General features: G+C 44.2%; 1 protein-coding gene across 1 annotated transcript; it reads left to right on the top strand.

The window, feature by feature from the left end:
• Window positions 1–9,703: 9,703 nt before the first annotated feature.
• Window positions 9,704–12,624, top strand: LOC310634789 (threonine--tRNA ligase 1, cytoplasmic-like; the record flags this gene model as incomplete). Its single annotated transcript, XM_083353326.1, has 2 exons — window positions 9,704–11,091; window positions 12,544–12,624. The coding sequence occupies exons 1-2, from the start codon at window positions 9,763–9,765 to the stop codon at window positions 12,622–12,624; spliced, it is 1,410 nt and encodes a 469-aa protein (XP_083209452.1). The 5' UTR covers window positions 9,704–9,762.
• Window positions 12,625–13,796: the final 1,172 nt, after the last annotated feature.

Genomic DNA, 13,796 nt, shown 5'->3' with positions numbered 1-13,796 from the left:
TCCACGAGTCATAAAAGAGCCTAGGTTGCCTTCCCCTGGTCTACCCAGAGGGTAGGTAACCTTGGCTCTTTTATGACTCGTGGACTTCAAGTCCCAGAATTCCTGAGCCAGCATGGCTCAGCTTGGAAACCCTTTCCCCTCAGCATGGCTGGCTCAGGAATTCTGGGAGTTGAAGTCCAAGAGTCATAAAAGAGCCAAGGTTGCCTACTCCAATCTTGGCTCTTTTATGACTCGTGGACTTCAACTCCCAGAATTCCTGAGCCAGCTATCTCATCCCAGATAGAAAGGTATGATTCCTCTCAAGCCTGAACAAAGTAAACAGCCTGCCAGCAAAGAAGATTTTGACCATCAGAAGAACTCATGCCATAAATTAACTGTTTAATAGGGTTCCAGTATGTTTCACAACTCAAGTTTTACAGCTCGTATTATCTGCCTGGCTGATTTGATCTGGCAATGTTGGCACAGTCTGGGTTCCTTCGGAAAACAATGCCATTTATCAGGAACCTGGAAGTATGCCTCCTCTGTGCCAGCACCTACAGAATAAGGTTCCCCATGGCACCAACCTGCTGGTGTTTTAAGGAGCTCTTCACTCAGGTCTTTAGTGAAGGAGTGTGGTGGATGTAGTCTGGATTCCCAGGCGGAAGAGGCTCCATCTCAGAGACAGCAAAGTTTAGATATTTTGGTGGGGAGTAAGAGGGTCAAGACAGCTCCTCCCTAGAAATTCTCAGAATATTTCTTTAAGGATGCAAGTGCAGGTTGTCCTCGACTTACAACAGTTCATTTAGTGACCGTTCAGAGTTACCACAGCACTGAAAAAAGTGACGTGACAATTTTTCACACTTACGACCTTTGCAGTATCCCCATTGTAAAGTCGCGTGCTTCACATAGAGATGGACACAGAGCTGGGGTAAAGATGAGTTTATTCTGAACAGAACGAACTGGGGAAACAGGGAAGCCTGGCGTCTATTTGTACCTGCCCAGGTGGATGGCATCCAATCAGTTCAAACCTGGGCTTCCTGCCAGTGCAGGTGACAATGGGTGTAGATCCTGGCTTCCCACCAGGCTGACCATGCCTGGGGCTGTCAACAGCTTAAGTCATTAGGCTTATCCTGAGTGAGCAGTCATCGCCGGGAGCCGTCCAGCCCCTCTGCTGATCTGCACCATCAGCCTCCTGCTGTGCTGTCCTTTGTGTATGCTGGGAGGCATACACTGCACCCATGGTCATTTGATCAAAATTCAGATGCTTGGGAACTGGTTCGTATTTATGACGGTTGCAATGTCCCAGGGTCAAGTGATTCCCTTTTGCGACCTTCTGACAAGCAAAGTCGATGGGGAAGCCATATTCAGCTATCAACCAGGTGACTAACTTAGTAACTGCAATGATTCACTTAACAAGTGTGGCAAGAAAAGTCACAAAATGGGGCAAAACTCACTTAACATAAATGTTGGGCTCAGTTGTGGTCATAAGTCAAGGACTATCTGTAATTGCTTTAGTTTGGCAAGATCTCTTTCTGTAGGTGAGGAACAATGAAAAAAAACTGCTTAAAAGTATCTCTTTTTTTCTTTGGGGAGGGCTTCCCCCAAACCAAATCCAGTCTGTTGATTTCCCCCTTTTTAATTTTTCTTTCTTTCTTTTCTTGGTTGTATTGTCTTTGTTTTCATAGTTGTGAGCAGCGCAGTCATTGACAATCAGGCAATCTAGGGTTAATATTAATATTATTAAAATCAACAAAGAAGAAGGACCTAATCCACGAAAGAGATGCCAGTTCACACACCTGCACTTTTCCTGGTTTCTGAGGGACTGGCACAGTCCTTCTTCAAAAGCAGATACAACTCTGAAAACAACAACAGAATATTGCTAATAATTAAGTCACTTATCATTGCATCTGGTTGTAAAAAATGTATCTGGTGCAATTTATATTATAAATTAGTGATCAAATAAACAGGCTGCCTCTATGATATGCATTAAGGCATACTTTACCTTTGAATGCAAGACACACCAGATCTTGATTATCTAGGACCAATTTGAATTGTTACATAATGGGTTCATGCTCCAAATATTTAAATATTTCACATTTAAATACACATTAGCAAAAGGATGTGACTCATCTCTTTAAGAGAACAGTGAGTTATTTTGGCAGACTAGGAGCTCCAGGTGTTAAAACAAGTTAATGCATACAACATGGTGGCATTTTTTGCTTCCAAACTGTTTTTAGGAATGAGTTCTTTAGCCCTGCATAAAATTTTGATCCCATATCCCCCTTCCTCAAACTTTTTCAGATTCATCAGGCGTGATGAATGGGATAGGGGCCAGGAGACCACCAGAGACAACAGCCATACTTCCACCCCTGCTCTGGAGTCACAACTAAAGTCACACTCAAAGTGCAGGAGGCACATTGCAGAGAACAGAATCCCCCCTTCACATTGCCATTAGATGCCAACTCCATCAGCCTGAGGTCTGGCATGGCCTGGAGTCAGGGATGATGGAAGTTGCAATGGAGAAACAGAGATCTCCATGTCTAGTATATAGGCATTAATCCCTCTGTTTACAGGATATTTGCATTTATTTACGTATGTATTCAATTTCTGAGAAGGAAGGACTCACTGGAGAAGCGCCTAATACTGGGAAAGGTTGAGGGCAAGAGAAGAAGGGAACGACAGAGAATGAGGTGGCTGGATGGAGTCACTGAAGCAGTAGGCATGAGCCTAAATGGACTCCAGAAGATGGTAGAGGACAGGAAGGCCTGGAGGAACGTTGTCCATGGGGTCGCGATGGGTCGGACACGACTTTGCAACTAACAACAACATTCAATTTCTATAGCCGCCCATCTCAATCAGTGTCTCTGGGCGGCTTACTGTTCCTAAACTATTAAACACAATTTAAAAAGCATTCAAGACAATAAAAACATCCAGAATAAATACTTACAGCTGCCAGGACAATTAACCAATTAACAGTAAAGTCAAAAAAACCCGAGACCCTTGGCACATTCAGAGCTCCAAGTTCAGGTACAGAACCAAATTTTTCAAGCCTAACAAAAGGCTTGCATGGTTGGGTCCACTTTAATCCCTAAGGGGGGGAATATTTCACAGAGCTGGAGCTACAGCTACCTGTCTTCTATTCCGTGTCTGGCAACACTCTTTGGCTGATGGGATCTGCAATATGCCCATTGTGGTTGGCCTGGCCTCTATCCCAGATCTAACCAGATGTGAGACCCTCTTTGTGAAGCTTCTCCATAGGGATCAGTGGGGATTGCTGCTTGCTTATTTTGCTCCTTGCATTGTAGCTACAATCCCGCTTGGTCTTGCCATCTTGATATTTATTTTTTTGTTATTGATATATTAAGAAAATTTAGATAGCCACCAAACTCACCTACACTTACAGAAAAGTAAAACCCCAAATATAAAACCAAATAAACTGTTACCCCCACTGTTTGGTTCTGATAGACGAGGACTCAGAGTGGTTTAACAAGGAATGAGTTTATTGAATACACAAAGTCAACTGTCAACTGTCAAATGTTGCAACCTTTTTATAGTGGAACTGTTTGAACTGTAACCAATCGTTGGAGACTATTTTCCCGCTTCTTGTTTATGGCAACCAATGATTGCAACAGAATCTCCCGCTCAAACCCCACTACTTTTGCAATCTGCAATCTTCCCTGTTTGCAACTATTTACATACACAACACCCCTTACCCCCCAGTTGTTGTTATTTCTGAACAAAATCCTTTAGATATTTTGGTGGCTTATGGATTCTAGAAGGGTATCTATTGCTCTGGCTGCAAGGGACCCCTTTTCCTGAATTTATGCTTGGCTGATTGTCTCTGTTGGACCTGGGCTCTTGGCTACCCGACTCTGATGTTTCCCTGTTGCTGATTTGTGTATTTGTTTGTGCTTGAAGATTAGTGGTCACTGGCCTACCTCGCAGGGGTGCTACCCAGTCAAATTGACTAAATGGTTGTTGTTGAGTACCAGGGGGTGAATTATTTTGCCTTTCCTCTCCCTCACTCTCTGGCATGATGTTATTACTGAACCTGGATGTACTGTTTCCCCCCAATATATTTTGGTCCCCATCTTCTGGCTAGCATCCACTAGATCTCTTCCTCAGCTGATCTAGATGTCTTTTAATGATCCTATTCCCTTCCCCCTCAATAATGTACGACAAGGGACCCAAGATTTCAGTAACCACCCCTGGAATCCATTTGTCCCCTTGGGTATAGTTCCTGGCCCAGATTAATTCCCCCACTTTAAATGTTCTATTTGGCATGTCCAATTCAGCGCTTCGTATAAGTCTGTCCGGGTGTAATCTGTCCAATTTGGTGGTCAATCTCCTTCCCCACCTCATTTCAGCTGGACTTTTGCCTGTAGCAGCGCATGGGGTCGTATGTTGGGCCAGCAAAAATTCGGCCAGTCTTTGATGCCAGTCACCCCGAATGATTCTTTTTAAGGCGTCTTTCGTGGTCCTCACATTTCGTTCAGCCAAGCCGTTGGTGGATGGGTGGAAGGGTGCTGATGTCTTGTGCTTAATCGAGTTGGCCTTGAGGAAATTCTGGAATTCAATAGATGTGAATTGTGGCCCATTATCAGACACGATGACATCCGGTAACCCATGAGTGGCAAAGAGGCCCCTTAATACCTGTATTGTTCTTCCTGAAGTTACTGAACTAACTGGTACTACCTCTAGCCATCTAGAGAAACTATCAACTACCACCAGAAATGTTAACCCTTGGAAAGGTCCAGCAAAGTCAATATGGATCCTGGACCAAGGATTTCTAGCTAACTCCCACTTATGCGTACGGGTGTGTTGTTGTTCTGGCCTAGAACGTTGGCACAAATGGCAATTGGCAACACATTCCTCAATGTCGTTGTCCAGTCCTGGCCACCACAAGTGACTCCTGGCCAACGCCTTCATCCGTACTATTCCTGGGTGTCCTTCATGTAATTCTAATAAAATAGCTGATCTGTGGATCCCAGGAATAACCACACGATTTCCCCACAGTAAGCATCCCAAATGAACTGATAGTTCATCTTTTCTTCTAAAATAGGGAATGTATTTTTCATCCGGGTTGGCGTTTGGCCACCCACTCAGGACCCAGGCCATTACTCTCTTTAAAGTGTGGTCATTACTTGTTGCCGCAGCTATGTCTTTGGCAGTTAGAGGCAAGTCGGGGATGTCCTGTAGGGACATTATTTGTCCCACTGGGGCAGGGTCACCCTCAGTGATGTTTAAGGGCAGTCTGCTAAGGGCATCTGCGTGCCCCATGTCCTTGCCCGGTCTGTATTGAAGAGAGAATGAGTATGCTGAGAGGAAGATGGACCATCTCAGCATCCTGGGTGACATGATTTGGGGAGTCTGTTTATCTGTGGTAAACAGTCCCAACAGGGGTTTGTGGTCTGTCAGTATGGTAAAGTTCCTACCATAAAGGTAGTCGTGGAACTTTTTAACTCCAGCCACAATTGCTAATGCTTCCCTGTCTATCTGAGCATAGTTCCGCTCTGCCTTGGTTAGTGTCCTGGAATAATATGCTATTGGTCTTTGTATTCCTTGGTTGTCTAAATGGCTGATCACAGCCCCTACACCATAAGGTGAAGCATCGCACGCTAGGTAAATTGGTTTATTTTCTATGAAGTGGGTTACAGTTGATTGGCTGGAAAGAATGTCCTTTAAAGTTTGGAAACTAATTCTATGTTTATTCTGCCACTGCCAAGGAGTCTTTTTATCTAAGAGCCTATGGAGAGGTTCTGCAATGGCAGCCTTGTGGGGCACAAATGTATGGTAGAAGTTTACTAAGCCTAGGAAGGCTTGTAGTTCAGCCTTGTTCCTAGGCTCAGGAGCCAATTTAATTGCTTTTATTTTTTCAGGGGTTGGATGGACTCCATTTTTGTCTATCCTGAACCCCAAGAAATCAGTGGACTTAACCCCAATGCAACATTTTTCCCTTTTTAGTTTTAAACCAGCCCTTCTAAATCTTCCCAATACCTGTTCCAGCCGCTCCACTAGCATTTCTTCATTTTTTCCAGCTATCAAGACATCATCAAAGTAAGGGCATACACCTGGTATGCCCTTTAAGGTCCTCTCCATCACTTCTTGAAAGATGCCTGGAGCTGCTGCAATGCCAAATTGCAGTCTGTGCACTCGGAACGCCCCCTTGTGGGTAACAATCGTCTGTGCTTCTGCAGCCTCTTCAGAAACAGTCAACTGTAAGTACGCATGCGCCAAGTCTAGCTTGGCAAACATGGCGCCGTCCTGGATCGTGGCGAGGACCTGCTTCACCGTCGGGACCGGGTAAGCATGTTTTTTCATTCCAATGTTCAGGGTGGCCTTGTAGTCAGCGCAGATTCTCACATCCCCATTGGGTTTGAGGGGTGTGACAATCGGCGTTTCCCACAGACCACCCTCAACAGGTTCTAACACGCCTTGGCCTACAAGCCTCTCGAGCTCGGCCTCGATTTTTTCCTTCAGGGCGAAAGGCACCCTGCGGGCCTTAAGCCTGATAGGTTTTACTGAGGGGTCTAGATTAAATTTAATTGGGGGTCCTTTGTATTTACCAAGGGATCCGTCGAATACATCTGCAAATTCATTGCAGACTGATTCGAGGGTCTTATTTTTAATTATTGAATTTATTCCCCCGATCCAAATGCCCAGGGCAGGGAACCAGTTAATGCTAATTAGGCTAGTCCTATGACCCTCAGTTACTATTAAATCTAAAATCCCCTTAAATCCCTTAAATTCTACGCGAAGACTAATTTTCCCTTTTATTTTAATTGGGCTTTTTTGGAAATCAGTTAATTGAATTTTTGTTGAACTAAGTGGAATTTTTCTTCCACTTATTTGTTCAATCCTATCAAGGGTTTCACTGGAAATTATTGACACTGAAGCCCCTGAGTCAATTTCCATTCTGCAAGGAACCCCTTGCAGATGGACTATGATTTTTAATTTTCCTTCTGGAAAATTGCCATTTTTCCCAATTCTCCTGCGGTTGACTCGCGCCACCTCCCCTAAATTAGGAATTTTTACCCAGGGTTTAGGGGTCTCCTTGCCACTAACGTTAGGGGTTACCTTACCTTCGGGCCACACCTCTACTTCGTGAAGGCGGTTGTCACGAACACGGCTCCTACAGATGGCCTGGATGTGGCCGGTCTTGCCGCATGCCCTGCACTTTGCGGTACGGAATCGGCAAGATGCGCGGGGATGGTTGCCGCCGCAGCTGCCACACTGGTTTTGGGGTTCGTTGTCGCGCGGTCTGGTTGCGGTGTCCCTCCATGGTCGTTGTGGCCCTGTCGCTTGTCTTTGCGGAGTTGCGGGTTGTTGACGGCGGTTAGGTTCGGGCCCTTCGCTTCTGGGTGGTCTTGGCGCCAATTTTCCGAATCGCCTGGAGACTTCAGCGATATCTTCTTCCCACTGCTGGTCCGCCTCCCCGTAGTCCACATAGCCCTCTTGGTTGATCTCGGACAATGCTGCCATGCTACTGCGGGGGGGGTCACGATACCCGGTTGATTCGTACGTTAAAAGTTCATCGATCACCTCCTGCAGATCGCCAGTGGGTTTGGATATAATTCTGTTTTGTAGCTGCTCGTCCCTCAAGCCCAGTACTACACGGTCACGAATTCTTATTTCAAGATTATCGTATTTACATCGTACTGCGGCTTCCCTGATGGCAGCGACAAATTTTTGTATGGATTCTCCCGGCCTCTGGTTTCTTTTCTCGAAGATGCGCCGCCAGAATAGTTCGGATCTCCTAGGTGTAAAGTGGACCTTTAGTTTGGCTAGGAGATCGGCATACGGCACACTTGAGACCGGTTGCGGTTGACACAGACCGACAGCGACTCGATAGACCGGTGTGCCGCAAATCGTCAGTAATGCTGCCGCTTTTTTCCGGTCGTCTGTGATTCCGTTCACTAGCAGGAACCCTTCGACCTGTCCGACGTATTCTTCCCAATCTTCGGGGAAGTTTGGGTCGAATTCCTTCAATGACCCAATCTGCGCCATTCGGAGAAATTTTCTTATTCTGCCGCGGCCGCTCGGTTGACTTTGACACGTATTCGAATTTGCCGCCTTTGCGCGACAATTCCGCCAATTCTCTGGTCTTCTGTCTATCCCACCTTCGTCGCCAATTGTTTGGTTCTGATAGACGAGGACTCAGAGTGGTTTAACAAGGAATGAGTTTATTGAATACACAAAGTCAACTGTCAACTGTCAAATGGTTGCAACCTTTTTATAGTGGAACTGTTTGAACTGTAACCAATCGTTGGAGACTATTTTCCCGCTTCTTGTTTATGGCAACCAATGATTGCAACAGAATCTCCCGCTCAAACCCTACTACTTTTGCAATCTGCAATCTTCCCTGTTTGCAACTATTTACATACACAACACCCACCCCCCACCCCACCCGGTACAATCAAACATAGGAAATCCTTGATTTATGACTGTAATTGAACCCAGAATTATGATTGTAAATCATTAAAAGTTGAGGACTACTAGTCCTCAACTTATAATGACTTACAACCATAATGGTATGTTTTCTAACTCTAAACAATATTTTTAAAAGTTACCAAGATTGAGCAACTCTACCGTAAAGCAATAGAATAGAATAGAGTAGAGCTGGGAGGGACCTTGGAGGTTTTCTAGTCCAGCCCCCTGCTGAAATAGGTGTCTCTAAATCATTTCAGACAAGTGGCTGTCTTGTCTCTTCTTAAAAACCTCCAGTGATGAAGCACCCACAACATCTGAAGGCAAGCTGTTACACTGGTGAATTGTCCCATTAGGAAATTTCTCCTTAATTCCAGGTTGCTTCCCTCTTTGGCCAGTTTCCAACCATTGTTTCTTGTCCTGCCTTCTGGTGCTTTGGAGAATAATTTGACCCCCTCTTCTTTGTGGCAGCCCCTCCAATACTGGAATACTGCTATCATGTCACCCCTATTTCTTCTTTTCTCTAGACTGGCCATTCCCAAATCCTGCAACCGTTCTTCATCTGTTTTTGTCTTCAGGCCTTTAATCATCTTAGTTGCTTTTCTTTGCACTTTTTCCCCAAAGTCTCAACATCTTTTTTGTAATGTGGTGACCAAAACTGGATGCAGTATTCCAGATGCGGCCTTACTAAGGCTTTGTAAAGCAGTACTTAATACTTCATGTGATTTTGATCCTATGCTTCTGTTTATACAACCCAGGATTGTATTAGCTTTTTTGGCTGCTGCCGCACACTGCTGGCTCATGCTTAAGTGATCGTCCACTAGGACTCCAAAGTCCCACTCGCAGTTACTGTTTTTGAGCCAGGTTTCACCTAATCTGTACTTGTACCTTTGGTTTTTCCTGCCCAGGTGTAAAACCTTGCTTTTCTCCACATTAAATATTTTGTTGGATAGGGCCCATTGTTCAACTCTATCAAGATCTTTTTGGATTCTGAGTTTGTCTTCTGGGGTGTTGGCTTGTGGGAAGAATTCAGAGAAACAAATATTTTGGGGAATATTAAAAAGGCAAAATATATTTCTCCAGAGGAATAATGGAGAAGATCTTTTTAAAAAAAGGCAGAAACCTCTCCCTCCTCCCAGCCAGAAAACTCAGCAGAAACCAGCTTTTAGAAATGCAGATGTAATAATCCATTCAGGAAGGTTGAAGTCAGGAAGCTAGAAGCTGATGAGATTAGGAAGACAAAGACCCCTAAAATCTACATACCCGACCCGGTTGCATCAGCCAAGCGGGCAACGCTTCCTTGCTGTTTCCCGGGCGTGCTTGACAGTGGCAGCGGCTCGTCTTGTGGACGGAGGGATGGAGGCGGCCGAGCAGCAGATTCTTGTTGGGAAGGAGAAGAAGAAGAAAGTTCCTGGAGAAAAGAAAAACATGGAAGGAACTGCTGACAGTAGTCGCTCTGAGCTTAGTCCATGGCCCGACTATATTAACCAACGTTTGGAAATGTACCATAAACTGAAAGCAGAACATGATGCTCTTCTGGCAGAACGAGCTGCTAAAGAAAGCCAACCCATTAAAGTTACCTTACCTGATGGCAAACAAATTGATGCTGAATCCTGGAAGACTACACCGTACCAAATTGCCAGTGGAATCAGTCAAGGTTTGGCCGACAACACTGTTATTGCTCGAGTGGATAAAATGGTTTGGGATCTTGATCGTCCTCTGGAGAAAGATTGTACCTTGGAATTACTTAAGTTTGATGATGATGAAGCTCAAGCAGTATACTGGCATTCTAGTGCTCACATAATGGGTGAAGCCATGGAAAGAATATATGGTGGTTGCTTATGTTACAGCCCACCAATAGAGAACGGATTTTACTATGATATGTTCCTTGATGAGGGGGGTGTCTCTAGCAATGACTTCCCTGCCATTGAAGCCTTGTGCAAGAAAATCACAAAAGAGAAACAACTTTTTGAGCAACTAGAAATTAAGAAGGAAACCTTACTTGAAATGTTTAAGTACAATAAATTCAAGTGTCGGATCTTAAATGAAAAAGTCACCACTCCAACTACAACTGTATACAGGTGTGGCCCTTTGATTGATCTTTGTAGAGGTCCCCATGTCAGACATACTGGGAAAATAAAAGCAAAAATGCTGAAAGAATGGGAAAAGTTCCAAGAAGAGGCAAAGAACCGGGATCACAGGAAAATTGGACGGGATCAAGAACTATTTTTCTTCCATGAACTCAGTCCGGGTAGCTGTTTCTTCCTTCCAAAGGGCGCTTACATCTATAACACACTGATAGAATATATCAGGAGCGAGTATCGGAAACGAGGCTTCCAAGAAGTTGTGTCTCCAAACGTCTACAACAGCAAGCTTTGGGTGACCTCTGGCCATTGGCAGCATTACAGTGACAACATGTTTTCCTTTGAGGTGGAAAAGGAGATTTTCGCTCTGAAGCCCATGAACTGTCCTGGACACTGTCTTATGTTTGACCATCGGCCAAGATCATGGAGGGAGCTACCTTTGCGCCTGGCTGACTTTGGAGTTCTGCACCGTAACGAACTGTCTGGGACGCTGACCGGTCTCACCCGAGTGAGGCGTTTCCAGCAAGATGATGCTCACATATTTTGTGCCATGGAGCAGATTGAAGGGGAGATTAACAGTTGCCTTGAATTCTTGCGCACCGTCTACATACCCGACCCAAATTCTAAAAGACATGACCTCTGGGAACATAATAGGATTAACCCACCAATACCAAAAGGACACACTGAGACTCAGGTCAAAATACATGACACAGGAAATACAAAGCCTCAAACAGGAACAGGAAACAACCTCAAAAGCCCCAGAAGGTATAAAAACCCACCACTCCCAGCAACATGTGGTCAGCTTTCCCAGAGCCATCTTTTGTCTGGCTCTGCCCTTCAATAAAACTACAACCTTCTTTCTAAAGCAGTCTCCATTTTGTTTATTCCCAGCTTGGACTGGATGCTGATGAAGATTTTTCTTTCAACAGGCTATTCCTGCCAGTTTAGCGTCATCTGCAAATTTGATGAGTTCCCCTTCAATTCCCTTGTCTAAGTCATTTTTGAAGACATTGAAGAGTACTGGGCCTAAGACAGAACCTTGTAGTACCCCACTGTTTACTTTCCTCCATGTGGATGTAGTACCGGTAAGGGCTACTTATTGAGTTTGGTTGCTCAGCCAGTTACAAATCCATCCTGGTGATGGTGTTATCTATCTCACATTTTTGTAGCTTACCAAGAAGTAGGTTGTGGTCTACTTTGTCAAATGCCTTGCTGAAGTCTAAATATACTACTGGTACGTCCACAGCATTTTGCTATCTACTAATTTAGTCACTTTATCAAAGAATGAAATAAGGTTGGTTTGATATGATCTGTTTTTAATAAATCTGTGCTGGCTATTACAACTTTATTTGTTTCTAGATCTTCACAGATCTGTTTTTTAATTATTTATTCCAATATCTTCCCAGGTATTGATATCAGCACTGCTTTTTTTGTAAAAGAAAAAGGTGCCGGAACTCCGTTCTGAGCGTTCTGTGACAAAAAAAGCCCTGGATATCAGGCTGATTGGTCTGTAGTTTCCTGGGTCTGTTTCCCCCGCCCCCTTTTTTGAAAATGGGAACCACATCAGCCCTTTTCCAATCCTCTGGTAGTTCCCCAGTGCTCCAAATTTGGTTTGGCTTTCTGAAACCTATTAAAGAGGCAACAATAGAGAGATAAATCTTCTTCTGAATTATAGCCACAAAATATTTTCTTCCTCATTGCTTCAGTTCTTTCGAGCATTGGCTTGCCAAGCCACATTGTTTATCTGGAAGTGATGCCTCAGTTTCATGTCAGAGTTTAATGGTGATTTCTGCCCTAAAAATTAAAAGTGAGGCTTCATTGTTGCTAGCAACTGTGCCAATCCATTCAATAGCTCTTTGTGTCTGAGGAACACAAAACACATTGCTCAGCCAATTAAAATATACTTTAATTAGGGTTCATGGGCTAAGAGGAAATAGCTTGAGTTGATACAGCAGGAAGCCTGAACGCCAGTCACATGTTCTGAAGCCTTAGCAATATTTACTTGTTTGCAAGAAGTGTGTCTGCATGACTCTGGAATGTTTCTTTGGCCCAGTTTGGGGATACGGCTGCAGATACAGGATTTGGTGAGGAATTCCAGGGCCACCAACTCAAGACTTCTAGAGACATCAGCTGAAGAAGTGGCAAACAGCAAAGGAGTTCCTAAAGCATCCTTAGTGATACCAATAAAGGAGAATATTTGTAGCTCAGAGTTGAAATGAGAGGTCCTTGGTACTCTTTGAGCTTGGTTGTTTTCTTGCAGATATTTCATTACCCAAACTAGATAACATAATCAGTGCTACTCTGATTGACTAACTTGATTAGCACTGATGATCTTACCTTGTTTGGGTAATGAAACATCTGCAAAAAAAGAACCAAGCTCAGAGAGCATGGAGGACCTCTCATCCTTAATGAACGTTGCGACTTGCGATGTTGTACAACTGTAGCATTTTCCTTTCAACAAGAGAAAAAGCTGATTGGATTCCCACTAAGGCAAAATGAGAGAGGCTAGGATTAGGATCTCATCAAATTTGCAGATGCCACCTAGCTGGCAGGAATAGCCAACACCCCAGAAGACAAGCTCAGAATCCAAAAAGATCTTGATAGACTTGAAAAATGGGCCCTATCCAACAAAACGATATTTAATGTGGAGAAAAGCAAGGTTTTACACCTAGGCAAGAAAAAACAAAGTATTAGTACTGCTTTATAAAGCCTTAGTAAGGCCACACCTGGAATACTGCATCCAGTTTTGGTCACCACATTTAAGATGTTGAGACTTTGGGAAAAAATGCAAAGAAGAGCAACTATGATGATTAAAGGCCTGGAGACAAAAACAGATGAAGAACGGTTGCAGGATTTGGGAACGGCCCGTCTAGAGAAAAGAAGGACTAGTGGGGACATGATAGCAGTATTCCAGTATTTGAAAGGCTGCCACAAGGAGGAAGGGGTCAGTTTATTTTCCAAAGCACCAGAAGGCAAGAGAAGAAACAATGGATGGAAACTAATCAAGGAGAGAAGCAACCTGGAACTAAGGAGAAACTTCCTAACAGTGAGGACAATTCACCAGTGCAACAGCCAGCCTTCAGAAGTTGTGGGTGCTTCATCACTGGAGGTTTTTAAGAAGAGACTGGACAGCCACTTGTCTGAAATGATATAGGGACTCCTGCTTGAGCAGGGGGCTGGACTAGAAGACCTCCAAGGTCCCTTCCAGATCTATTCTGGCAAGCAAAGTCAATGGAAGAAATTGGATTTGCTTAATGACTGCATGATTCACTTAATAACGGCAATGATCCAATTAACAACTGTGGC

This window comes from Vipera ursinii (assembly GCF_947247035.1).
Source record: "Vipera ursinii genome assembly, chromosome: 2".
Taxonomy (NCBI): Eukaryota; Metazoa; Chordata; class Lepidosauria; order Squamata; family Viperidae; genus Vipera; species Vipera ursinii.
The sequence above is the reverse complement of the archived record's forward strand: the minus strand, read 5'-3'. Positions and strand labels throughout refer to the sequence as shown.